Raw genomic sequence first — 26,882 nt, 5'->3', positions numbered from 1 at the left:
ACTATTGGTTTTCTTTGCTTACGTAAGATCAAAGGCGCACTCTTATTGGCTAGCCAGGCTGGCCACATCCGTTCACTGCAAGCCCTGGAGTCGACCAGTTAACTACACCTGGGGAGAGTGGGGAGCGTTTTGTGCTTTAAAAGAAGAGCCCTTCGATATTGGTAAGCATAGTGACAAAGAGGGGGAGGAGGACAGGGTGACAGACTTTGATTATCCGCATAGCTGCACTGCTAACGCCGAGGTGGAAGCTTTCTTTTAAAGCTGAAGATGGTGTTGGCATTTTTGCACCCCCATCCCAGCGCCTTGGTTCCTCCCACAGTGCTGACTTAGAGGGACGTTGGGTGATCCCATTTCTGGGTTGCGGGTGAGCTCCGCTTGGTCCCTCTGGCGATGGGTGGAGCCTTGGCCTGAAGAGGAACTGGGTCTTCGGTGCATCCGGTCCCCAGTGCCCCGGTCAGTAGAGTTCTGGTGGTACTAGTCCTCACCGTATTGCCACGTACTTCTTTCATCTTTTAGCACGCATTTTTTGTGCTGTCTTTCCAGCTGCTGGCGCAGTTAGGTAGGTGGGGGGTCAAATGAGCACATGCTGTAGTGTGACGCATGGTTACTGGATATCCTGATTGAAATGTTTATCGGATTTGCCCTTCACTGCCTTCTGTCGGTTCCTAGGTCTGGTCAGCAACCCGCAATGCCGCTCCCTGTTGCACTGCAGACCCGCTTGGCGAAGAGGGGCATCCTCAAACATCTGGAGCCCGGTGAGAAAGCTAATAGCATCTAATACCGTGTGTCAGTGTTAACAGATGTCTGTTATTCTGTTCTCTAGCTCCCCCACCTCTGCCCCTCGCCCTGTCGAACCCAAGGTGCATGCCGAGCAGGCGCTCTACCATCATCCTCAGCCCCAAAGCGCACACCCTTCCCCCCGCCCTTTGCGTTGCTGGGTTCAAATCCAAACTCTTGGATGTGCTGTACTATTGAGGTATATCTCCTTGATAGGCTTTATTGTTGATACTTGATACCTTGCATGGCCTGGAAGGCATCTCAATGTCACTTTACTGATACCCATTACTACTGCTTGGTAAGTACTGTGTGATGTGTAAGGCTGGTGAATAGAGTTTAATTTAACTCATGAATCAAGTGGACACGGTGACAAGTACCAATAGGATCACCTACTTAGGAGGACAATATACGAAGATGACTTGAGCCCAGGAGATCAAGGCCAGCCATGGCAACTTGCCCAAAACCCAGTCTTCAAAATAAAATAAAATAAAGCTAGCCAGGCATTGGTGGTGGACGCCTTTAATCCCAGCACTCCAGAGGTGGAGGCAGGCAGATCTCTTTCGGTTCAAGGCCAGCCTGGTTTACAGCATGAGTTCCAGGACAAGCTCCAAAGCCACAGAGAAACCCTGTCTCCAAAAAACAAAACCACACACACACACACACACACACACACACAGAGAGAGAGAGAGAGAGAGAGAGAGAGAGAGAGAGAGAGAGAGAGAGAGAGAGAGTGAGTGTTTTCCAGGACATCCAGGGCTGTTACACAGAGAAACCCTGTTTTGAAAAAGAGCATCTATAATCCCAGTACTGCAGAGACAGGCCAAAAGGATCACAGATGACAATCTGGTTTACACAGTGAATTTCAGGCCAGATATTTTTTTTCTTTTAAGCACACACTAGAAAATAATTAATAAGCCCAGAGTTGGTGGTCCACGCCTTTAATCCCAGCACTTGGGAGGCAGAGGCAGGTTGGATGTCTGTGAGTTCGAGGCCACACAGAGAAACCCTGTCTCGAAAAACCAAAAAAAAAGAAGAAAGAAAGAAAGAAAGAAAGAAAGAAAGGAAATAACTAAAATAAATGCAAAGGGGTGAGTACTTGGTATTTAAGTAATTAATGTTTTCGGCATGGTCTCACTCTGTAGTTCTGGCAGGCCAGGAACTCATTCTGTAGATCAGGCTGGCTTCGTAGTCCCAAAGATCTGCCTGTCTCTGCTTTCCTAATGCTGGGATTAAAGGTGTGCACTACCACACTAGGCCAGTATTTATTTAATAAGGATGATATATTCTGCAGTCTCCTAAGTTTCAAATACAGTGGCAAGGTGTTGATGACTTATAGTTTTTCCCAGAAGACGTACTGTGGTGATGGGCATGATAACCTATTAATATTTATTTTCGTCTACCTAAGTGCCTGGCACATGTATGTTTTTGTTTTTGGTTGGTTGGTTTTGGTTTTTGAGACAGGGTTTCTCTGTATTGCTCTGGAGCCTGCCCTGCCACTCACTCTGTAGACCAGGCAGGTCTTGAACTCACTGAGATCCACCTGCCTCTGCCTCCCAAGTGCTGGGATTAAAGGCAAGCGCCATCAACCCCTGGATGCACATGTTATGTTAATAGTCTAAAATGATCATCTATCAATTAGGCTTACTGTATTAGTAGTTGCTAACTACACATTATTGACAATAATAATAATAAAGTCTGCCATGAGTTTTGACCTATATGGTATGTTAGGCACTGGAAAGTGCATCATTTGGAAAACTGACATCTATTATAGACTACTTTGGGCCAGCCATAGACTTTGTGCATAATAGTGCTAATACTTTTTTGTTATTATTATAATACTTTTTTATTATTTTTATTCTTTTTTCTTTGGTGGTGGTGCTAGGGTATGAATCCAGGTTTCAGGCAAACCCCATATCATTAGTGTTGAAGTCTTTTGAGTATTGAGCCCACTGTTGGTAGTATATATCTTATTAGCAATAGCAATATGGACGATCATACCTGACACTTCTTTTGGTGTCACTGTGCTGTTTTGTGCATTTTTTTGTTTGTTTTTTTGAGACAGGATTTCTCTGTGTAGCCCTGGCTGTCCTGGAACTTGATTTGTAGACCAGGCTGGTCTTTTTTGTTTGTTTGTTTGTTTTAGAGGCAGGGTTTCTCTGTGGCTTTGGAGGCTGTCTTGGAACTAGCTCTTGTAGACCAGGCTGGTCTCAAACTCACAGAGATCCACCTGCCCCTGCCTCCCGAGCTCTGGGATTAGAGGTGTGGCCACTGCCAATTGTTGTGGCAAGTGTTTTATTGTTAATTATAACCACAGCTGAAATGTTATGGGCCTACTGCTTGCCAGGCAATGGGCTGATAATAGACACCATTTTTATTCTACTATCACCAGACATCCTGCTGTAGGGTTATTATATGTCAGCCCTTAGGTGTAGATTCAGAACAATGTTTGGATTAATTCCTTGCTGTACATGACCCAGAAACCCATCACTGTTCAGAAAGTGAATAGATGAGCCACGATTTTTAGATAAACCCCCTGCTATTCAAACCCATTTCATTTGAATAGGTTTTGATGATACAGGGCCACATGGTATCTGAACTCGGGAGTTGGTTAATTTTTGAAGATTCTCCATCAATCCCCAACATACACCTCTATGTCTTTCACATACAGTGGTGTAGATGTGAGTGTAGGAAGAGAACCCCAGGTCTTAAAGTGCTTCTCTGTTTCCCCATTCTTCCAGAGCCAGAGGAAGAGATCATTGCTGAGGACTATGATGATGACCCTGTTGACTATGAGGCCACCCGGATAGAGGGTCTGCCACCCAGCTGGTACAAGGTCTTTGACCCTTCTTGGTGAGCCTACCAACAAGAGGCAGGAGGGACAGCTGGCTTTTCCCTGCCTGTGTTATTCCCTTATTGTGGGGTCAGTGAGGGAAGAGATCTGCATATGGAGCCATGGAGCAGATCTAAACAGAGGTTGGGGAGACAGTTGGTTTAAGGGACATCTGTGCTGACACTTCCTTCCTTCCCCCTCATTGTCCACAGTGGACTCCCTTACTACTGGAATGTGGAGACAGACCTCGTGTCATGGCTCTCACCACATGACCCCAACTTTGTCGTTTCCAAATCTGCCAAGAAACTCAGGAACAGTAATGCAGGTGAGTTGGAAGATCTAAGAGTGTCTCAGTGATTCTTGCAGTCTCAGAGAGGGGCTGAGGAGACCATATGTATAAGAGAGTGGCTTCAGGACTTTGTGTTACCACAGATGCTGAGGACAAGTTGGACCGGAATCATGAGAAGGTGGATAGAAATCATGAGAAGTCAGACCGAAGTCACGAGAAGCCAGATAGGAACCATGACAAGGCAGACAGAAACCATGATAAGTCTGACCGGGATCGAGAGCGGAGCTATGACAAAGTGGACAGAGAGAGAGATCGGGACAGGGAACGAGATCGGGACCGTGGGTATGAGAAGGCAGACCGGGAAGATGGTAAAGACCGGCGCCACCATCGCAGAGAGGAGCTGGCTCCTTACCCCAAGAGCAAGAAGGGTAAGCAGATCAGGTTGGGATGTGGATGAGTCAAGTGAGGTACCAGGGCACAGAATGTGAGGAATGCTTGCTTAGACCTGGGCTCCTAGAGAATGATGCTGTGGGCCATGGTAGCCACTGGCACTTCTTCCTGGGAGAAAGGGCTTAGTGATCAGGGAGGGGCTCCTTGGGTCTCATGTGAAGAATTTGACTAGCTACTCATCTCTGTAGCGGTGAGCCGGAAAGATGAAGAATTAGACCCTATGGACCCCAGCTCATATTCCGATGCACCCCGGTAAGTGAAACCCCCTGCCAATCCTGTTGTTTCATGGTTGTCACTGTACCTGTGAACAGTACCCTTCTCTTGTATCTTCCCATTCTTTAATCTGGTGGGGGGTGTTTACTACACCCTTTTCCTATCCTCTAATTCTCTGTTGTCCCCAGGGGCACATGGTCAACAGGGCTACCCAAGAGAAATGAGGCCAAGACAGGTGCTGACACAACAGCAGCTGGACCCCTCTTCCAGCAGCGCCCATACCCCTCCCCGGGGGCTGTGCTCCGCGCCAATGCTGAGGCCTCCCGAACCAAACAGCAGGACTGAACGTTTGTTCCATGGAGCTTTGGCAGTTTGCCTTTCTTTCTTCCTTGTGGCTCTGGAGATAGGGCTCAAAGCTTTGCATATGCTGAATAATTATTTCACAAATGAGCTACACTCCCAGCCCCCTTATTGTTTTTAATAAAAGCTTTTTTTTTTTTTTTGCATCATATCCACGAGGCGTGTGTGCTTCCTTCTTCATTCTTTCCAGGCTTTTCAACCCAGTTGACAAGATGCAAAATACATTTTATTTGCAGAAACTTACCTAAGAAATACTGCAAAGATAGCAGGAGTTCAGGTGGGTCCATTAACAGAGGTTAGTCATGGCAGCCCTATGTGGGGCAGGGTTGGTGGGGACAGGCAATTCCCATGTCTCCCTCACCCTACCCCTAATACTGATAAGAGTTTAGTCCCAGCTGGGCCAGGGCAAGAGAGGGAGAACGAAGGCAGGCCAGTGTCTTCAATTCCAGCAGCTACGAACCCTTCACCTTGGTGAGCAACCTGTGGTGGAAATGGGAAGGAAAGAGAAACACAGAAAGCTGGGCTGGGCTGGCAGGTGGGTTTCCTGAGCAAGCGAGGGTGGTAGTAAGTAGTAAGCTAGAAATCCTGTTAAAGTCAATGGTGCTTATGTGGAGAGAGCAGGCCCCTGGGTCAGAAAGCTACACATGGACTAAATAAATACATCATCTTTATTTGGCATTGGGTATCCTGACATATGTTCATTACAGTGCCTTAGAAAACAACACCCCCCCCAAAAAAAAACAGACCAAATTAATCAAAAATAAAGATCCAATGGTCCTATTTACATATAGCAAAGACAGCCCAGGCACCTTCCATGCGTGCATTTATGCACACACGTGTGCTCGCTCACACATACACACACACATCTGGGATACAGTTAAGGAGTTAGTAAGCTTTGGGGAGCGCAGGGGTGCAGGTTCCACAATTCATCAATTCTGACACCCGCCATGAAGTAAGGGTGTTTTAAAACAGCCAATGGGGCTGCGAGAGTGGACTGGCAGCTTTATTTTTCCTCTCTGGATGTCTCAGAAGATAATCCTTCATCTCTGTCTCTCCAATTACACAAGACTCAGCCACTTCAAAGACCTCCCCTCCCCATTTTGCCAACACTCTGGATCATTAACCTGATATCACAAATGCCCGACATATTGAAAAGTAAATGGTGCTTATTGCACTTCCCCCATGAAGAGCTGATGCCAAATTCTCAGCTTGTGCCTCTCTCCTCACTCCGGGCACTTACAACAGGCCGATCTTCAAGGGTATCTGTACCAGGGAAACTGCCCCAAAGCCACAGCAGAGCCCAAGCTGCAGACATGATCCAGGGTGATGGTGCAGGAGAGAAGGCCTCACACAATAGGAAATGGAACCCCACGAGTAGTTCATTAGTCGTTACTGAAGAACTGCTGGGCTTTTGTCCAGTCTGCAGGATGGCTGGGATGAACTGTCCCAGGCATGAGAGACAGGACATCTCCAGCAAAGGGTTATGGGGGAAAGCCTGGAATAGTGGTACCCCAACCCTGTTCCCAAAGAGGTTAGCCTGGGGCAGAGGAAGCAGCTCCTTCAGGAAAGGGGAGTCCATGTGACATTCAGCCCTAGCTCCATATCCATGTGACATTCAGCCCTAGCTCCATATCCCTCTAGAAGTGTGGGAGAAAAAAAAAAACCCTCCAACCCCACAAGTCAGGCTCTCGCCATAACTTTGGACCTGCAGAAACCCAACCTCTGCAAACCCAGGCCCCTACCCTGGCTCCCCCACCACCAGCTCTCACTTCACCAGCACTGACTTTGGCAGAAAGGGCTCCGTGATGAGGTCTCCTCGAGAAGACAGCTGCGGTGGTGGTGGTGGCTGCCCAGGAGGCTGCTGGTGAATGCAGGGCCCAGAGGCAGAGGCAGAGGCAGAGGCAGAAGTTATGGCTTTGACTGCACTTCGGGGAAGGCTGTAGAGGTAGACGGCACCAATGACGAGCCCAGCGCCCAGGGCAAATAATGGGTCCAGGTGAAAGCCAAAGAGGCGAATGGAGGCAACAGTGGACAGCACAATAGACAGGGAGGTGGCAAAGCCCTTGAGGATGTTGTCAGCGTACTTGACTACAACAGCCACCAGTAGCCCACCAAAGGCTTGGTTTAGTACCACCCCCCAGACAGCAGGCGTGTATCCAAAGAAGAAGCCTCGACGGGCCACAGCAGTGCCTTCAGCCCACCAGAGCCCCACCAGGCCCAGTGCTGTGCCAAAGAGGCCTAGTTGGAGGTTACGCAGCCACACAGAACCTGAGCTGCCTTTGAGGATCTTCTCAAAGTATACCCCTGCAAAGCCTGAGGAGAGACAGGAGGCCACCACAGCTGCTAGTCCGGCCCCGGGATTCTGATCTAGTGGCCGTGGGCCACCCCCACCAGCTTGCTGTGCCTGGACAATCGCCACACCAGTGAAGAGCAGCAGCAGGGAGGCCCACTGCAGGCGTGAGAGGCTGCGGTTCAACATGAGCACGGAGAACAGTGCTGTAGTCAGGATCTTGAGCTGATATGTCACCTGTAAGTTGCATATGGAAGGCACTGAGGGCTGGCCCCAACTCCCAGAAAGTGCAAGGGCTGGGGGACAGTACCCACTGTGGGCCTTCAGGCACAATGAAAAGGATAAGGTGGGGGTACATGACAATAAAATGAACCAGCTACTGAATACTTACTAACTTGTGGCTAACTAGTTCCCAAAGACCCTCCCAGATGGCTAGGGATATAGTTCAATTGGTAAAGAGCTCACATATCCAGATTACATACACAGCATACTAGCATACACAGACTGCTATTGCAGTGGCACACACCTGTAACCCCAGCACTTGGATAATGGAGGCAGGAGGATCAGAAATTCAAAGTCATCCTCAGTTATGTAGAGTAAGAGGCCAGTCTGGGTTAGAAATTATCTCACAAAGAACCTCCCAGTGAGTTACAAAAAGGTAGCTGTGTCAAGATGCTCCAAGCCACACCCAAATCTACAACCCAATCCTATTTTCCTAGCTATGCGATAGGGACAAATCACTTGTCCTTTCTGAGGCCTGGCATCCTTGATGTATGTAAAACACCTCCAAGTAGGTGATGAAGAACTAGAAAGCTTTGTGATGAGGGAAGTCTTCATCCAAACGAATCAACCACAACAAAGCCAGAAGATGTTTAGAGATTATGGTGTGTACAGCGTAGGTCTGTGTCAGCGTATATCAGATATAGTGCATTTAATCTTCTCAACTACATTGGAACTGAACACCACTATAATCTGCAATCCATTGATGAGAAAGCTAGGCATGGTGGCACATGACTGAAATTACAACACTTAGGAGTCGGAGTAAGAATCAGGAATTCAAGGCCAGACTGACCTTGTCTCAAAAACCAAATAGAAAAGAAAAGCTGAAGCTATAGCTTACCAGGTAGTTTTGCTTAGCAGGCACAAAGCACTGGGCTCTGTCCCTAGCACCTCATCTTAAACAGGGCATGGTGGCACACACCTATAATCCCAATACTTGAGTGGCTGAGGCAGGAGGACCACAGCGTATCATGTTACATAACAAGATGATGGGCTACATGAGACCCTGTCTAAAGAAAACAAAAGGAAATAATAAAATAAAACAAGGATGGGTAGCCGGGCGTTGGTGGCGCACGCCTTTAATCCCAGCACTTGGGAGGCAGAGGCAGGCGCATCTCTGTGAGTTCTTGGCCAGCCTGGTCTCCAGAGTGAGTGCCAGGACAGCCTCCAAAGCTACACAGAAAAACCCTGTCTCGAAAAACCAAAACAAAAAACAAAAAAGACAAAACAAAAACAAAAAACAAAACAAGGATGGGCAAATAAAGGCAGAGAAAGGTACAAGTGACTGACCCCCACCCCAAATCGCATAGCTAGGAAGCAGCAGCAATGGGATGTGCACCCCAGAAACCTTGTTGTGGTATCTAGGCTCTTTAATCAAGCTTGTGAAAACCAGACTATACACAAATGCCACAGACTTATCAATAACACTCAAGGACTCTCCAGGTAAGTCTTTTCTTTTTGACAGGGTTTCTTTTTAAAAATATATTTTCTGTGTACAGATGTGTTGCCTGCATGAATATCTGTCCATCGCATGCATGGCTAGTACCTTTGGAGGTGAGGAGGGTGTCAGAGCCTCTGAAAATGGAGCAACAAACAGTTGTGAGCCACCGTGTGGGTGCTAGGAATCAAACCGGAGTCCCGTAGGACAGCCAGAGCTCTTAACTTTTGAGCTATCTCTCAAGCCCCAAGAAATAGTTTCTTTATGTAGTCTTTGAACCCAAACGCTCCTGCTTCAGCCTCCCAAGTGCTGGGTTTGCAGGTATATGCCATTATGTCTGGCCCCAAGTATATTTTCAGTTATGCCAGCATCACCCCTAGTCCCAATTTTGATACATACGGAAGCCAAAGTTGAGGGAGTTCCAAGAACATTCTGAAGTGACATAGTTCTGCTCTTTGCAGACCACCTCCCTCCTTCCATCTACATCTCCCTTTCCCAGTTCCCCTGGAGCTATGCTAGGCTGGGGGCTCACCTGGAAAGTGGCAGCTGGCAGGTTGGAGATGGCAACATACTGGAGGTTATTCTGCAAAGTATAGATGAGAGAGGGCACCGCGAGCTTGAGTGTGTCCACATATTGCACCAGGACAGCCTCGTGGAGGAAGAGAACCAGGTGCTTCACATTACCTATGTGGGAGGAGGAGGGTCTGCTGAAGACTGGGACCAGGCTTAGTTCCTCTGTCCACCTCCCAATTCAGCCTTCCATCACAACTAAACTACTCTTCCCCCTCCTAGCGGCTCAGTTGCTCCTAAAGGAGTACAACAATACCAATAAGAACTTTTTCTGAGCTTGGCATGGTGCCTCATGCCTTTTATCCCGGCACTCAGGAGACAGAGGCAGGCTGATATGGTTAGTTTGAGGCTAGCACCTGGTTTACATATTGAATTCCAGACCAGCCAGGGCTAGAGTGAAACCTTGTCTTTAAAAACAAACAAACAAACAAGCAAACAAACAAACAAAAACCTTCCTGATGCTCAACTTAATGGCTGCAAAGGGGAATGGGGATGTAGTTCAGTGGTGGGGTGCTTGCCTAGCAGGTTTTACCCAAACACTGTAAGTAAAGAAAACTAATTGGCACTAAACGATTACCTATCCCACTATGCCTGCTAAGCAACTACATTTCACCCACCTGAGACCTACCTCCTTGGCATGAGCCTATTTGGGGCAAGCACTTGACATGTCTGGACAACGAAATCATCACAGGTAACTAGAAGCTCATGACATGGAGCTTCTTGGTTCATGGGCAAGGGTATAAAACTCTCTCTCAGAAGGGATGTTTTAGACTTGTTTGTTTTGTGGTTCTACCCATATCCTAGCTCCTTAACAGTCGATGAGCCACTTGAGGACAGAGTCCATTTCCCACCAAGCACATCTTTTTTTCAGCCCTGGACACCATAAGCTGCCCCTGCCCTATGGATGAATGCAGTCTTTTTTTTTACTTTTTTTTTCAAAACAGAGTCTCTCTATGGAGCCTGGGTTGGCCTCAAAGTCTCCTCCATCCTCCTGAGTATTCACCAACATGCTCAGCTGATTGCAGTCTTTTTGTTTTTGTTTTTGTTTTTTTTTGAGACATGATCTCACTTTTTAGTCAAGACTGATTTTGAGCTCACAAAGATCCACCTGCCTCTGTCTCCCAAATGCGGTGATTAAAGGCATGTGTCACCCCGGGTTGAGAATTTCTCCAATCAATTAACTGAGTATCATTTCCTATGTAATAAGGCCTATGTAAAGCTCACCACATTTTTACTTTTGGTCTTGATTAAATTCAAGCCCCCCAAGTGTGTTAAGCACACGCTACCAACTGAGTTATACACCCAGCCCTACATTTTACTTTTGTTATTTCCTTTAGACAGATTTCATGTAACACAGACTGGCTTTGAACTTGCTATGGATCCAAAGATGAATTCATCTTTTAGGCTCTACCTGAGGACAGTCACCCCTAGAAGATCATCACAACCACTGCACAGGGTCAGCCTAGGAATGCCTGTCTGATGCTGATCCATAAAATTTCCCCCTGCCCCATCACAGCACTTATTTCAGTAGTACTTAATGGATTTAACCTCGTCCAGGTAGTAAAAAGGTAGCATGATGTACCACAAAACACATCTCAAATCCTTCACAGCTATACTACACACCATAACAAAGCACATTCACATTTCTGTGGAGAATTATATCTATATGCATACAAAAGTGGGAAAACTCCAAACCCAGGTCTACCAAGAGCTCCACATCAGGTCAGGGTTAGGTTGCTAGTTCTTTTGTTTATTCCAACAAAGCCTTACTATATGGCTGAGGAAAGCCTCTTATTCAAATGCCACGATTACTAGCACTCAAGAGCTTTTCCTTTTGTAGTGATGGGGATGTAACCTAGGGTTTTAGCACGTGCTGAACAAGTGTTCAACACAAGGCTAGACTGTCACCAGCTAATTCATGGAAAAGCAAACGGAGCAGAGCACAATGCTGGGCCTGTAGCTGTAGCACAAGCTACCCCAGAGGCTGAGGAAGGAGGACTTTAGTCCAACAGCTTGAGTTTAAGATGGGTCTAGGTAGTACAGTGAGTTCTTGTCTCAAAGGGGGAAGGGAGGGAAGGCCTTGCAGGTAGGCGAACAAATTAAAATTGTAGCTCATCATGGTGATGCATACCTAGAATCCTAAAATTTGGGAGGTATAGGCAAGAGGATCAGGAGTTCAAAATCAAGCTCAGCTACAGTGTTAGAAGCCAGCCTTGGCTACCTGAAACTATGTCAAAAAATCAAAATAGGGCCAGCAAGATGGCTCATCAGGGTAAAGGTGCTTACTGCCAAGCCTGATAACATGAATTCCATCCCCAAGACCCATATGATGAAAGGAGAGATTCAATTCAGTTGTCTACTGACTTCCACATGCATACATAGCACATGGGTGCCCACCCCACAAATTAATAATAAATAATTGTGGATAAAAGCTACTGCTGGAGCCAGGAGGTGGTGGTGGTGCATGCCTTTGGTCCCAGCACTTGGGAGGCAGAGGCAGGCGGATCTCTGTGAGTTCAAGACCAGCCTGGTCTACAAGAGCTAGTTCCAGGACAGCCTCCAAAGCCAGAGAAACCCTGTCTCGGAAAACCAAAAAAGCTACTGCTGGGTGGTGGTGGTGGCACACGCCTTTGATCACAGCACTAGGAAGGAGTCAGGTGGATATCTGTGAGTTCAAGGACAGTGTGGTCTACAGAGTGAGTTCTAGGTCAGCCAGAGCTGTTACATAGAGGAATCCCGTCTTGAAAAACCAAAAAAGAAGGCTTTATAGATTTGAAGACTGATGAGCTACTTAGTCTTCTGGGTTTCTGATTTTGTGTGTGGGAGTATGGATGAGCTGGGGTACTTGTCTGTGCATGCTAATGTGGAAGATAGAGGCTAATGTTGGGTGTCTTCCTCTATCATTTTCCACTTTAATTTTTAAGATTTATTTTTATTTTACATATAGTATTTGTGCATGTATGTATGTGTACATATGTATGCAGGTATGATTGTGTACCACATATGTGCATTGCCACAGAGGCCAGAAGAGGACGTCAGATCCCCTGTAACTAGATTGACAAACTTTAGCCACTGTGTGGGTGCAGGAACTAGAATCTGGAAGAGGAGCTGATGCTTTTAACTGCCAAACCATCTCTAAACCCCCACTTTATTTTATTTTATTGTTTTTTTTTTCAAGACAGGGTTTCTCTGTGTAGCTTTGGAGCCTATCCCAGAACTCACTCTGTAGACCAGCCTGGCCTGGAACTCACAGAGATCCGCCTCTCTCTGCCTCCGGAGTACTGGGATTAAAGGTGTGTGCCAACACCCGGCCCCCACCTTATTTTATTTTTTTAGGGCTTTAAAAAAATTATGTGTCTATGTTATGTGTATACATGTGTGAAGGTGCCTGTGGAGGCCAGAGGCATTGCATCCCCTGGAACTGGAGATATAGAAGGTTGTGAGCCACTTGAACACATACTGAGCCATCTCTCCAGCTCTCTCCACCTTATTTTTGAGACAAGGCTGGATATTTTGGCTAGAATGGCTGGTCAGGGAGTCCACAGAACCTTCCTGTCCCCAACCTCCAGCCTGTCCCCTGCCTCCTGTCCCTGAGCTCGCAAAGATGAGCTGGGATTAGATGCATGCCACTATGCATGCTTTATATAGGGGCTCTGAAGCTTGATCCAGGCCTTCATTCTTGTGTAGCATTTTACCCATGAAGCCATCTTCCCCACCACTATTGTTCTGGTTTTCTTTCTTGTGTGTATGCACACATGTATGGTACTGGGGGGTTGAACCTGCGGCTCTGAACAAGCTAAGCAAGTGCTCTCTCCACAGCTGAGATACATTTCCAGTCCTTTATTTGTATTGTGTGTGATGCATGTGTGTGAGTGTGGGCATACACACTCCACCGTGCCAAGTGCAGAGGTCCAAGGACAACTTAGAGGCTAAACCAGTTCCTTCTTTCCATCGTGGGTCCAGGGGATAGAGCTCAGGCTATCAGGCTTGCATGGCAAGAGCTTTTACCTGCTGAGCTATCTTGTTAATCCTATGTTTTATTTTGAGGCTGGGTCTTAGCAAGTTGACCAGGTTGGTGTTGAACTTAGGATCTTTCTGCCCCAGCTTCTCAAGTAGCTGAGATTACAGGCCTGCATCATCAGGTCTGGCTTTGTTCTTTTGTTCATTGGGGGTTTGGGGTTTTTGTTTATTTATTTGTTTTGTTTTGAGATAGGATCTTTCTTCAGCCCAAGAAGACCTAGAATTTATGACCCTCCTGCCTCCTACATGCTGAATTACCCAGTTTTATTGTTATTTTATCATGTATGATTTTATTATGCTTCCTTTTTTTAGATAGAACTTCAGATAGTTCAAGCTGTCCCTGAACTCACTATGTGGTCAAAGATGACCTTGAACTGCTGATCCTTCTGCCTCAGATTATAGGCATTTGTCACACTGGTTTATAAGGTGCTTGATATCAAACCCAGAGCTTTATATATTCTAGGCAAGCACTCTATCAACTAAGCCACACCCCCATCTGTAGGTATTTACTTATTGCTTGTTTTTTTCTTGTTTTGAGTCATTGGAGCATTAAATGTTGCTCAAACTAGCCTTGAAGTCATGGAATTAACTGATGCTCTGCCTTAGTATGCTGACCAGGTGTAGTTACAATTGCATGACACTCCAGCCAGCTGGTCCTATAATGGTGCAGCCATGTAAAAGATATATAAATTAGCAGTGAGCAGCTAGCCAGTGATGCTACTTTATGACAAGTAGCCAAGGGTTGAGAATTGTGAACCATTTTACTATTCTCTCTCTCTCTCTCTCTCTCTCTCTCTCTCTCTCTCTCTGTGTGTGTGTGTGTGTGTGTGTGATGGAGTTCTTTATATTACAAAGTTTCTTTCCTTTCTAGACTGAGTCACATGTAGCCCAGGCTAGCCTTGAACTTCCTATGTTATCTTGATCTTCCTGCCTCCACCTTCCAAGTGCTGTTACTATAGGCATGTACCTCCACACTTGGCTTCCATAAGGTAACATTAAATTTTTGAATCCCCATGAGTGTTCTGTTGCCTGGTGGGCAGACCATCTCACTACTACAGTTTCCAAGGTGGAAGGGCTATACAAGCGGCGATGAAACTTTACACAGCTGGAGTGGCAGGGAAGCCACTAGTCTCCAAGCAATTTCAGACACACCAGTATACACTCCCCCCCCAAAAAAAAACCTCCCAGGTGTGCTTACACGAAGGGGGTCAGACCAACCAACCCCTTCCCTGACTCATACCCCTCTTCTGGGCGAAGAGCAGCAGGAGACAGGTGACACCTTTAAGCACTTCAGCCATGACCACAGCGGTGGTGGCAAAGAAGCGATCACCAGGCAGTGTACGAGCATATCGGATGCTAAGGATGAGGGAGGCGTTCTGGACCACCAGCACAGCTAAGGATATGTACTTGAGGCGCCGGTGAGCTGTAGGGAGTGGAATGAACACAGAAGGATGGGGTCAGAAGCTGTTGGGGTACAGCCACCCATCTCACCCCTCTTTTCTCAAAAACCTCCCAGTCACTGGAACTTCCTCTGCCTGCCCATCTTGACTAAACAAGAATCTGATTCCCTACCAGTTTCCACACCCTCAGTTACTGGCAAAAGTGTCAGACAGGGAAAAGCGGGCCCCATTCTGACCAGCTCTTAATCTGAAATCCTTGGTAAGGTGTGAGGAAACAACCTGAGCAGGCCCTGGACATACATATTCACTTCCTCTCCCTCCTCTGGGAAGCAAGTCTTTCTCTGACAGCATTCCCCATGTGTATTGAATGCTACTGCCTATCACTGCACTAAGGGATTTACATGGATTCCCATTATTTGGTCTCTGAAGGTACTGTGAAAAATCCCATATTGTGGATGAGCAAATTGAGGATTTATATGAAGTGAGGTTTCTACTTGAAGGAGTGTCCCATAAAAGAAATAATACTTCAATATAACGAATGGGACAATTGTCTAAGATGTCCACCTCCTAAGGATTGTTCTATTTTCTCATCTCATCTAATGGTTACTCAGTAGTCTATCTTAATCACATAAGGAAATACTTCCCTACACCATATAGTCCATCCTTCTTCTGCTGTAACCCTCCTCCCAGCCAAAGAATAATTCTTTGTTCTACCCACACTCACAATGAGCTCTGTCTGCTATATAGAAGGACTTGGCACCCTCAGAATGTTTTTTCCCTGACCTATAAGGAAGGAACCTTCCCACCTTAGCATAAATAGAACTATCTCCATTTGGCTGGGACATCCCCAGGACAATCTCTCCATGGAATGAAGGGCAGCGTGAGGCTCAAAATGGATCCACTAGTCATACAAGGATATGCCCCACCCTGACAATTTATAAGGTGCCTTTATAAGGAAGAAGCCACCACCCTAAGAATCGCCTCTCCCTTCTATAAGGAAAAACTCCCACCCCAGAATTGGCTTTCCCTTCCACGATTAAAGACTACCCACACCCCCAGAACGTTCTCAACGGTCAGCCGCCTCAAAAGGAAATCCCCTACACATTCACAACGGTCTTTATTTGCAAGTCCAGGACCCCCGCCACAAGCACCCACAAAACGACCGATTCCTGCCCGCAATGGACAATGGTCCGTTCTCTCCCCTTCTTCCCACTCTCATACACACTCAAACACAACGTCCGTTCATACGAGACGCCGCTGTCACTCCAACTAAGGATCGTTCCACCCCCAAGGATCCCCATCTCCGCCCAGCCAATTGCTCTGCCTCAGGTCATCTCACCCGCTGTAGCGGACCCAGGCTCCAGCGCGCCAGCGGATACGGCCCCTGGCCCGGCCGCCGCGGCAGATCCGCCAACCCCAACCGCTGCCATGTTGGCATCTGCCCGTTCCGTCCCCTCGGCAACAGCAGGCTACTTCCGTATCCATCACGTCCGCTTCCGGGCCTCCGGAGTGGTGGGCGGAGCATTAGCTGGGACGGGGAGGTGGGTGTTCTTAGCCCGTTCCAAACCCGATTTTTTTTCCAACCCCGATTCTAAAATGGTGGTTTCGAGCTTCCCAAATTTCACCAAAACCTGAGAGACCAAGAGCGCCACAGTCCTTACACTTCTCTGCTGGCACAACGTGGCAGCAGACCCGGCCCACACCTCCCTGCCGGCCTCACCGACCCCGACTGTCCACACCACCAGCCCAAACCATCCGGTGGTTTCATTGGTTATGTTGCTCCGCCATCTCGGCTTTTTATTGGAACCTTCGGATGGCACCACCCTTCTCACATGAGAAACTCAGTTCCATTCCCATCTCCCAGCCAGGTCCCGCCCTCTAAGGGCCGAAGGCCAACTGGGAGGAACCGGACTTTCGAGAAGGCGGGACAAGTGAGACATAGGGCTATGGCTAGACTCAGAGAATGCCCCATCTAACTTCAGTAGGGAGGGCTAGTCACCATAACAGAGGAAATGATGGGCAGGGTTCAGGACAATTGACGTCAGAATTAGAGAACACCAAGGGAGGTGAGTTGAGGTAGATGGGAGGAGGAGCATGGAAGGCAGACAAAATTAAGGTTTAAAGAGCTACACAGAAAGTGCTAGAAAGATTCCAGTTGGAGCCTGGGATTTATGTTTGTGCCAGTAAATCCCACCACTCCAAGTTTGAGGCTAGCTTGAGCTTCAAAAGACCCCATCTAAAAACAAAAACTGTCAGACTGGCCCACTGTCTCATTGGGGTTTTCTTCAATAGAGATTTTTCTCCAGGCATCTCCTAAACTCAGCATACAGTAGGTGCTCCACTAATGCCTACCTCTATAAATGGCCATTCACTTGTGACTTCATTATTTATTAAATAGGTTTCCACACATGGCTTTTTAAATAATCCAGGCAGGGGGAGAAGGGACAGGAGGGCACACTTGCAGCTCTCCTACCGCCAGTACATCATTATTTACACTTTAGTCACTGGACAATCCTGGCTCAGGAGGAGGCAGCAAAAGTTGGAGGGGGGGGACCCCAGGAGAACAGACAGTAAGACTTATTTCCTCCATTCCATCCCCCCAAAACCATCCATCCCATCCTAGTGTCTGGTGGTGTCCGGTGATGTCCATCTCCCATTCCTTCCCAAATTATGGAAGTAAGGTTCTTCTCACCAGAATAAGAGCACTTGGGATAACAGTAGGGTCCCCTCACCAAAAAATTATAATAAAATAAAGAAAAAAAAGGATAAAAAAAGCACTGGGATACTAATTAATAGGGCTTAATAATGCTAAACCTTCCCCAAAATAGTCATTTCTGGGCTAAGGCAGGCAAGCAGCAACTGAATGAGATCCCAGGGTAAGGGCCCTTTTGCTAAAGAGCAGCTGGGGTATTTTAAGGAAAGCACCCTTGCCCGAGTGAGAGCATTTGAACTAAGTGTCTAAATCTGTGGTAGTAGTATTTTGGGGGTGCCAGTGTAGGGACTACAATGTCAGAATAAGAATCTTAGGGCCCAGAAGGGAAGGAATCCAACCAAATGAACATCCTTAACAGAACAAGAAACAAGTAACTCCCACTCCCAAATAAGGGACCACAGGTTCTGGGAGGAGAGCTCCTTCACAGGATTGGGATAGGAACTGGGCAGACTTGGCTTTCTTCTGACCCCTGATCCTTATTCCCTGACCTTAGTAATACTGGATTTTTAACAACCTGTATAACCAGGTAAACAGATGTCCATCTATCCCTGCAGCATGACCATGGGATTCCAAACAGAGCCTGGCTGGGCCTAGGGAAGCAGGGACCAGGGTAAGGGGGTGGGGTTTGCTTTGGAGGGATTGATGGGTGCTTCTTCAGCTGGTGTTTGCATCCATGGGTCCAGCAGAATCTCCTCCAGTGAGGGTCGGGAACAGGGTTTAGGGGCCAGGCACCGGCGGATTAGGGCACAGCAATCTGTGGGGTAAAGAAGCACAGGGGGTATATTAGCAGTTAGCAAAGGGTACTCAGTCGTGGGAGGAATGAAGCCTGTTGGGTTGTGGTCAGTGAGGGCCTCACCTGGGGAGACATGAGCAGGGAAGTGGAGCTCAGCCTCCAGAATCTCCTGATCTCTCTCGAAGGGAATGTCCCCACAGACCATGTCATAGAGGAGGACACCTAGTGACCAGACAGTAGCTGGGAGGGCGTGGTACTGGTGTCGAGAGATCCACTCCGGAGGGCTATACACCCTTGTCCCTGCACACAAGCCAAGGATTAGGTCTTTCTCTGATGATGCCCTTCCTCAACCCCTGTGTCCCTAGCAGTATGAACTGTAAATTAAAGGAGAGTATCCACTTGCTGGAGCAGTAACACTTCAAATTTAACAGCAGAGTCCTGCAAGTTACCAAAAGCAAACCAAAAAATACCCCAACTACAAAAATGCTAATACTAACAAGATCCCCACAATGTTAAGGAGCTGTAAGATGGACCTTATTAGGGATCTAAGTTTAAGAATCCAGAACCTTAAAGGGCACGATATAGGTCAAAGGTTACAAGGACAACCCAATACTAAAGCTCAAAAGTCCCAAGAGTAAAACAGTCCTCCCACCAGAAATTGTAGGGAAGAAGCCTTACCATCAAAGTCCGTGTAGGGTTCATCATGCAGCAGGGCACCAGAACCAAAATCAATGAGTTTAATACAACCCCGGCACAGGTCTATCAGGATGTTCTCATCCTTGATATCACGATGGACAACTCCACGGGCATGGCAGTGCTGGACAGCTGCCACTACTTGGGTAAAGAAGCTGCGGCTGCGGCTTTCACCCAGTGGGCCCTTCTCTGTGATGTAGTCAAAAAGATCCTGGGCAGGCATAGGCCGCTCAAGGACCAGCATGAAACCCTCTGGTGTCTCAAACCAGTCAAGCAGGCGTATCACACCCGGATGCCCATTGCCTTCACCCACCTTCCACAGCAGTGCTACCTCAAGTGGGCAAGTGACTGAGTCTGACTGAGGTGAGAAATAGAAAAAGACAAAAGGTAGATATTAAGTCTGTAGCCCTATTGTCAATATATAACAGTTTATTTTCATAGCACTGATTTTGACCTTTAGCTAGCCATTTCCCTTCCTAGACTTCAGTATCCTCTCAAAGGCTCAAATCCATTGGAGTGAAATGAGCAGAGACCATATACATCTGGCATGTTCAGTAAATATTTGAATAAGTTGAAGTGTTTTCCTTTTTAGGGGAGGGAGTTGGAGACAGGAACTTTACATAGAGCAAGCTGGCCCGGAACTCAAGAGATCTGCTGTCTCTGCCATCAGAGCGCTGGGATTAAAGTGTGCATCACCATGCCTGGCCTTCAGTGTTTACTTTGCAGCTAAAAGGGGCTAGCACTGAAAAGTAGTTAAATACTATTATACCTTATAACAGAGTAGGACTCAGTATGCTAGACAGAGAGCAGTTAGTAGAAGAGATCTAATACATACTGAATTTTAATAAGTGTACTTTGCAAAGTGCCTATAATTATGCCACTGCATAGATGTTCTCCGGCTTTTCAATTTTGTCTCATTTTTGAGACAGGATTTTGCCATGCAGCCCACGCTGGCCTCAAATTCACTGAAATCCTAGTGCCCCAGCCTCTTGAATGTTGGGATTACAGGTGTGCACCACCAATCCTGGCTTTCGTTGTTTTTTTTTATTTTTTTAATAGCTTACAGTGATTAATTGCAAAGGACCTGGCACAGAGCAAACATTTAATGAATACGATGTTTTGTCGGCCTTTACTAATCAACTAGCACAACTCAATAACGCCACCCCCCACACCTGAACAGGCAGTGCACAGAGAGTGCACAGGCACAGAGAGTGCCAATGGTCTTGTTGCCTCAGATGAGGCCCTTTACAGGCCCACTAACTTGCACAGTCGCAGACAGGTTTTCTCACGGAGATGCAAATTCGACTACTGCGCAGGCTCACCCTCCCTCCCTCTCTGTCCCAGGGACGACATAGACTGCCTGATATACCCGCCAGGGGGAGCTCTCTTACCTACAATTTGCCCAGACCCGCCCTGATGTCCGTTAGCGTTCTTGGGGTAGCAAGAGAGAAGCAGCCAGCATCACCATGACAACCAGTGACCTAGGCCCCTCCTTCCCCACCAGCATGTACTGTGAACAGCCCCTGAAGCAGTGTTTGGAAGACGGATGCAAAAGGAGAGTTTGAGAGGAGAATCCAGAGCTCTGGGGAAATTGAGGCGAAATCAGAACTATCACATAAAGGCAGTAAACATAGGCTGGCGGGGTTCTCATGGTTTCAGGGCCCAGGGAATCCACTAGAAAAAAATCAGGGGGTGAGTGCGTTGATGGAGTCCATGGGTCATGACGTACACCAAAGACACTCACCACGGTGGACCAGCCTAGCACACGATTCCGGGAAATTACTTTGATCGCCACCTAGAAAAAAAATGATGAGATAAGGGGGCCAGCCGGTGATGCCAGACTCTTCTTACTCTGGACCCTCTGCCCAACTGCAGTCTCTCCACTCTAGAATTTCTAGTTCCCATACATATCACACCCACTGGAGCTCGGATGCCTATCCAGCATTCTGAAGTCCCCAGAAGCAAGTTCACTCCAGCCATCTAACATCATTACTCCTGAGCTCTTGTCAGGAAAGCATCAAGGCCCCCTGAAATCCAGACTGGACCTGTAGTTTTTTTTTTTTTTCATTTGTTTTTCTCTCTTTCCCCCTGTCTCCCTACACCACCCACAACCCTGTGTGATGTTGGTATTGAACTCAGTGCTTGTGAATTGTGGGCAAACCATCCACTATTGATCCATATCCCCACATTCAAATTTTCGGTTTTTTGACATCGCATGCCCTCCTCCATCATCCTACCCATCCCCAGGACACAACAACTCTGTATCTGGATTCTTGTTCTCACGACTCCACACTTAACACCTACTTAAAAAAATCCCCACTTTCCCAGACACACGCACACAGACACACACGCACGCATGCACGCACGCAGATTCCATGGATCTTGGGGTCGAGTCCTGAAGATCTGTCCCCTTCCCAGGAGAAATACCCGGTCTTCCAGAATTCTTTCCCACCCCCATACCCACCTGGACTGCAGACACGCGCACGCACTCACACACATAACAACCTTGCTCCTTATGATTTTACTACACATTTGCAGCCTCCCCACTGGAACAACTGGCATCTCCATCCCCACCACCACCCTTCGCCAAAACACCGGACCCTCCCAGAACCCCTATAGGGGATACCTGACGTCTATCCGTGACGCGGTGTCCCGCGAAGACAGTGCCAAAGCCTCCCTTACCCAGGAGGGGGCCAAGTCGGTATTCGGCCTCGAAAGCTGCCCGATTCTTGCCACCTACGCAAGCGGAGGCGAGGAAGTCAGGGTGGCGGTGTACTCTGATCCCAGCCGTGACTCTCGCCTCCACACCGGCACCCACCATTATATCCACCCAACCTGCTTGTATCAGGGGAGGCTGCGCTCACCTGGAGGCTTCGTGGGGGTCACAGGGGGCGAAGGAAGCCCCTGCAGAGGTTTGGTCAACATGGAGGAGGTGCTGCGTAGATTGAGCCCGCTGAATCCGCTGAGCCCGCAGGGCGTGGATGCCCGGGGCAGAGCGGCCGGAGAGCCAGGGCTGGGGGGCGCCAGGGTGGAAGGCAGGGAATCTGGTGGCCCGGAAGCGCCCGCAGACGGCGCAGCGTTAAGATTCGTCGCGCGCGCCAGCCCCAATGCTACTGAGCCGGGGCACGCGCCTCCCGGAGAGTCGCCCTGTGCGACAGCCCCGCCCACCTGGCTTTGATCAATCCGGACGCGGCACCTGCTGTACCCCGGCCAATCGGAGCCAGTCCTTATTTGCATGCCACCATCAACGCTTCAAGTGCCCCTTATGCAAATACACTCCAGGTTCTTCCGCGGAGGTGGGGCCTGTATGCAAATGTGGGGGCGGGGGCGGCCGCGCGCGCGCCCGCGCACACACACACATGTACACACACACACACACGTACACACACACACACACACATGTACACACACACACACACACACACACACACACACACACACACACACACACACACACACACACACACACACACACACACACGCAGACAGACGCGCGCGCACACACACGCTCGGACAGGTTCTGGGAATCCCTTTGCGACATCCGCGTTTCTTTTACTTGCGGGTGTGGTGGGCTATGTGTACACACTTAAAAAAAAGTGCACCCTCCTTTCCTAGGACACAGGTTTGCGGCCGCCATCGCCTTTGCAGTCCTGGAATCCGTGAGGAAACAACGCCAAGCTAGCTTTTAATAATCAGAGCCTGGAGCTAGGCAGGATTCTTTCTATCATGCAAGAGTGTTTCTCACCCAGGATCAGATAGCCTTTGCCTCAAAATTGTAACCAGGCCCTCATAGAAGAGCTGGTCCATTCTTCAGGAGAGGATAATATTATCTATCACCACCATGACAAGGAAGGGGAGCAGGGCACTCAATGACAGTTTGGCACCTGTAGGGTTTTGGGTTTTTTTGTTTGTTTTTTGTTTTGCCATTCCTACACAAACCTGGCTAGACTTACAGCTTGGTTCTTGTGGGAACTGCACAAAGACTGAAGAAGTGGTACAACTGCCTCAGCCATTTCTGTGTAAATATCGTGGACCTCATGTCCAGGAAGACAGCTACACAACTCCAAAGATACACGGAGCCGGGCAGTGATGGCACACGCCTTTTATCCCAGCACTTGGGAGGTAGGCGGATCTCTTTGGGAGTTCGAGGCCAGCCTGGTCTACAAAGCTACAGAGAAACCCTGTCTTGAAAAACAAAAACAAAAAGATACACAGAAAGCTAGGCATTGAAGAGTATACACAAAATCCAAGTACTTTGTATGCTGAGTCAGGAGGACCATCACGAATCGGCAGCCAGACTGGGCAATATAGTGAGAATGTGACTTTAACCCAAAATGAGTTGGCTCAGAGGTGAGATGGCTCAGAGGCATTTGCTACAGTGTCTGCCAACCCGTATTCAATCTCCACAAGTTGTTTTCTGACATCCAAGCATGTACCCACACGGAGGGGGACTACCATGAAAGATACAGTTGGATACATTCAGGGAGACTTGTCCTAGACCTAGATTCACATGAAGATACATCCAAAGACTATCCCAGAAACACTCAGTGACACAACTTTACTTGTACAGTCCCATGGGGTCATTTAACATGGTAGATCCCACCAGAAACTGACAAACTTGTTCCAAGCACACCAGCACCACCAGATATCCACATTTACATAGATTTGTACTGCCCCAGAAATGAGGCATTTTTTTTTCTTTTTTTTTTCCGGTTTTTCGAGACAAGGTTTCTCTGTGGCTTTGGAGGCTGTCCTGGAACTAGCTCTTGTAGACCAGGCTGGTCTCGAACTCACAGAGATCCACCTGCCTCTGCCTCCTGAGTGCTGGGGCTAAAGGCGTGTGCCTCCAACGCCCGGCGTGAAGGACCCGGATTCTGTCACAAGAATACACACAGATGTTTTTACACACACACACACACACAGACACACTGCTCCAAAGCAGGCATCACACAGCTATATAAGCATCATATAGCTATATAAGCAATGTCACAAAAAAGATCCAATCACATACACTATCAGACATGCAGCCTTATCACTGAAAGTATCCAGACAAACTACAGATGCACTGTCACTGACAGACCCACGCAAACATGCACTTCTCTCAGATACCAGACACAAACTGTCATAGGCAGAGTCCCACACCCAAGTCACCATCTGACACACCTGGAAACAAGCCCTCATCGGACACAGACACATACACACTCAGCCAGAGACACTGAAGGGAAACTGGTAGATTCACTGTGGTCAAAGGCACAGACAATTCACACAAAGCATAACAGTTGCATGTAATTTCCCTTAACTCATCCAGAGTTACTAGGTGTTTTACTATGAGCCTGACAGGCTTTAGTGCAGAGATAGATCTTAAGACACGCACAAACAAGATAAGTAAGCATCACAGCCCCAGCCCAGAAGTTTATTTGTAGTACAGTTATTGGGGATAGTTGTAGACAGAAGTGAGAATGTGAATGGGATCACGCAGGCTTTTCTCAGGTGATCCCTCTGTCTTAAAAGACAAATAAGGTTGGTAGCTGAAGATAGGGTTAGGGCAAATTGCAAGTAAAAGCCAGGAGTAGCAAGAGGCAGGCTGAGGCCAAATGGTACAAACTTACAAAATACGATAATACCCCCACCCCTAAGTCTGGTAATAACCCCAACATTTGTGCTCTAAGAATGTACCAGGTACTGTTCCTAGTAGTACATTATTGACCATACACATTCTCTGTCAATACTCACAAATCAGAGAGCATGAGGTAGCAGACATTAAATCACCCCTGCAGTTGCAGATGGGGCACTTTAAACTCAAAGAGAGCCCAAAGCCACACAGCTAGAAAATGCAGATTTTAAAATCAACCCTCTTGGCGTGCTCATGCTTGACCATTTATTTCAGATACCCTGCAGCCACCCACTGGGCAAATCACACCCTCATCTGTGGGACCCCCACTGAGGCATGGTGCGGGGAACACTGTTTTGAGAAAATCTGAGGGTCAGCCAGCCTTCTCAATCAGGGCTTTAAAAACTCTAGGAGGGATGAACAGAGCTGTCAACATAATTTGGAAACAACAAAAAAAGGATTTAGCCTTTTCATTCTCCAGCTTCTAAAACCCAGTCAGGCAGGGGTCACCTCTGGTCACTGCCACTAAACTCTTGTAGCTAATTATCAATTGTTTATTTCTTCATCAGATTATCACAAAAATGAACATTAAGGTTGAGGGTGGAAATTCAAACAAAATTCAGTCATGGTCTTCAGCTCAAACACAGTCCTTAATTATTCTCAGGCTCCCATTTGGAAAATATGGTAGGTGGGAGTAGGAACTGCAAAGATTTAATACTGAAAAAGTTTGCTATGGTTTTTGAGAAAAGTGTCTTATTGTGTAGCCTGGCTGGCCTGCAACTCTACTATGTAGATCAGGCTGGCCTGAAACTCATAGATCCACCTAGAAGAGTTTTGTTGTTGCTGGTTCTGCCAGGAAAAAGAATCTTGGTTATGTGGCTCAGGTTAGTTTCAACCGCCTGGGCTCTACCTACACTGTACCTAGCAAGAAGTGCATTTAATAAACAGATCAAAGATGAACCCAACCTACAGACAGCACCTACTGGAGAACAAGTAGACCTCAGGTCAAACCAAACTCCATGCTTCCCAGAGGCCAAGCCACCCCTGCCCCACACAGAACAGAGTTGCTCAGGGAAACTGACATTTGGTTTTATTGTGCCAAGGACATTACAGATGGTGGATCTTGTCAACACCTGCAGGGCACAGGTGCCCCATCTGCCAAGGCTGCTCCCACTCCCTAAACTCAAATCTTGGGTAGCGGCCATGATCTTCAAAGATACCTCCACCTCAAGATTCCAAAAAGACTAGTGGTGGTGGAAGCAAAAGGAATGCAGCAAGGTCAGGGTCTCATTGTCCAAAGCCAGTCTGCCACCTGCAACCCCTGTCACCTCCCTCTGGCTCATATCCTCTTCCCTTCCAAGGAGTTGGAGGTCAGAAGGCAGTAGAAATCCATCTCTTTGTCTGCCCACCATGCCCCATGGCCAGCTTGCAGGTCTCCAAACGGAGATGCCATCCTCAGAGAGTCAGTGTTGCCAAGGACATGGTTTTCGATTTGTTGATTTTAAATGATGAAAGTACGTCTTAATAAAGAAAAATCTAACATGGAAGGCTCAGATTCTTGGGTTATTAGGAAGGAAAAATTTCCCCTTCCACCTTTCCTGTCAGGGGAGGGGTTAACAAGTTTAATTGATCTGTAAGGAAGGCTAAACAGTAGACTTCCTTTGTCTGAGTATCTCTCTTCTGGGGCTGCCAGATGGTCCATCTCTGTGTGCCTCTCGCCTACCTTCGGCACCCTTTCCAGAGTCCCCTGTGGAATGCTGAGACGGTGCTGTGCAGGGGGCAACAGGGCACATCAGCTGGCAGATGGTGGCAGGGATGAGATGGATGGAGCGCAAGGGTGGGCCAGCCAGAGGGAAGTGGAAAAGAAGGAAAATAGGAAACAAAGGAAGGAAGCCAAGAGGGAAGAAAGCCAAAGAAGGTTGGGTGGCATCAAGGGCAGGAGTGGGGGTCGAGGGATGCTGTCCAGTCCCTGGGTCTCCATCAACTTTTGTCTGGGGGTGGATCTCTGTGCACTTTGTTTTTCTTCATACTGTCTAAGTATTCCTGTTGGGATACTGCCAGCACCGATGCTAGGATCTCATCATCATCCCAATCATTCAGACCTGCTGGGCAGGAAAGAGAAGGGGAAAACAATGATGGGGGTCTTCAGCCCATTTCCCTCCTTCCTGTCTAATCCATCCAGGTCCTAGTCACTCACTGGCTCCCTTAACTCTCTC

The 26,882-nt window shown here is 47.7% G+C and overlaps 4 protein-coding genes across 9 annotated transcripts in view; 1 reads left to right on the top strand and 3 right to left on the bottom strand.

Moving 5' to 3' along the window:
• Positions 1 to 23: 23 nt before the first annotated feature.
• Pqbp1 (polyglutamine binding protein 1) lies at positions 24 to 5,070 on the top strand. Of its 2 annotated transcripts, none has more exons than XM_027433162.2 (7): positions 24 to 161; positions 670 to 755; positions 3,516 to 3,627; positions 3,820 to 3,932; positions 4,040 to 4,324; positions 4,535 to 4,598; positions 4,748 to 5,070. In XM_027433162.2, the coding sequence occupies exons 2-7, from the start codon at positions 689 to 691 to the stop codon at positions 4,902 to 4,904; spliced, it is 798 nt and encodes a 265-aa protein (XP_027288963.1). In that variant the 5' UTR covers positions 24 to 161; positions 670 to 688; the 3' UTR covers positions 4,905 to 5,070. The 2 variants fall into 2 exon arrangements, with proteins under 2 accessions (XP_027288963.1, XP_027288964.1); XM_027433163.2 differs by lacking the exon at positions 24 to 161 and adding an exon at positions 382 to 559.
• Positions 5,071 to 5,127: 57 nt separating this feature from the next.
• Positions 5,128 to 16,355, bottom strand: Slc35a2 (solute carrier family 35 member A2). The gene is given in 5 exon segments (NM_001244019.1): positions 5,128 to 5,399; positions 6,704 to 7,446; positions 9,459 to 9,610; positions 14,757 to 14,939; positions 16,256 to 16,355. Coding segments are annotated over 5 exon segments (1,197 nt in total). The 5' UTR covers positions 16,347 to 16,355; the 3' UTR covers positions 5,128 to 5,371.
• Positions 16,356 to 17,288: 933 nt separating this feature from the next.
• Pim2 (Pim-2 proto-oncogene, serine/threonine kinase) lies at positions 17,289 to 22,205 on the bottom strand. Its single transcript, XM_027433161.2, has 6 exons — positions 21,920 to 22,205; positions 21,682 to 21,791; positions 20,800 to 20,850; positions 19,041 to 19,413; positions 18,486 to 18,662; positions 17,289 to 18,383 (listed from the first exon to the last, which is right to left on the bottom strand). Exons 1-6 carry the CDS (start codon positions 21,978 to 21,980, stop codon positions 18,220 to 18,222), a joined length of 936 nt encoding a protein of 311 aa, XP_027288962.1. The 5' UTR covers positions 21,981 to 22,205; the 3' UTR covers positions 17,289 to 18,219.
• A 2,249-nt stretch (positions 22,206 to 24,454) lies between these two features.
• Positions 24,455 to 26,882, bottom strand: part of Otud5 (OTU deubiquitinase 5) — a 32,685-nt gene continuing 30,257 nt past the window's right edge. For 3 of the 5 annotated variants that reach the window (XM_027433127.2, XM_027433131.2, XM_027433129.2), the window contains one exon: positions 24,455 to 26,771. In XM_027433127.2, coding sequence (XP_027288928.1) covers positions 26,647 to 26,771 — 125 coding nt within the window. In that variant the 3' untranslated portion in view covers positions 24,455 to 26,646. The remainder of the gene's footprint in view (positions 26,772 to 26,882) is intronic. The other 2 variants (XM_027433128.2, XM_027433130.2) reach the window with 1 other exon arrangement.

The sequence above is a fragment of the Cricetulus griseus genome, chromosome X, assembly GCF_003668045.3.
Source record: "Cricetulus griseus strain 17A/GY chromosome X, alternate assembly CriGri-PICRH-1.0, whole genome shotgun sequence".
NCBI lineage: Eukaryota > Metazoa > Chordata > Mammalia > Rodentia > Cricetidae > Cricetulus > Cricetulus griseus.
The sequence above is the reverse complement of the archived record's forward strand: the minus strand, read 5'-3'. Positions and strand labels throughout refer to the sequence as shown.

Bases quoted from the DNA above. Each gene is read 5' to 3' on its own strand.
- Pqbp1 (XM_027433162.2), top strand. From the start codon at position 689: ATGCCGCTCCCTGTTGCACTGCAGACCCGCTTGGCGAAGAGGGGCATC. The intron at 756-3,515 runs GTGAGAAAGCTA...CCATTCTTCCAG, and splicing joins CCTCAAACATCTGGAGCCCG to AGCCAGAGGAAGAGATCATT. The intron at 3,933-4,039 runs GTGAGTTGGAAG...GTGTTACCACAG, and splicing joins ACTCAGGAACAGTAATGCAG to ATGCTGAGGACAAGTTGGAC.
- Pim2 (XM_027433161.2), bottom strand. From the start codon at position 21,980: ATGTTGACCAAACCTCTGCAGGGGCTTCCTTCGCCCCCTGTGACCCCC. The intron at 18,663-19,040 runs GTAAGGCTTCTT...GCTTGTGTGCAG, and splicing joins ACCCTACACGGACTTTGATG to GGACAAGGGTGTATAGCCCT. The intron at 18,384-18,485 runs GTGAGGCCCTCA...TTTACCCCACAG, and splicing joins CCCTGCTCATGTCTCCCCAG to ATTGCTGTGCCCTAATCCGC.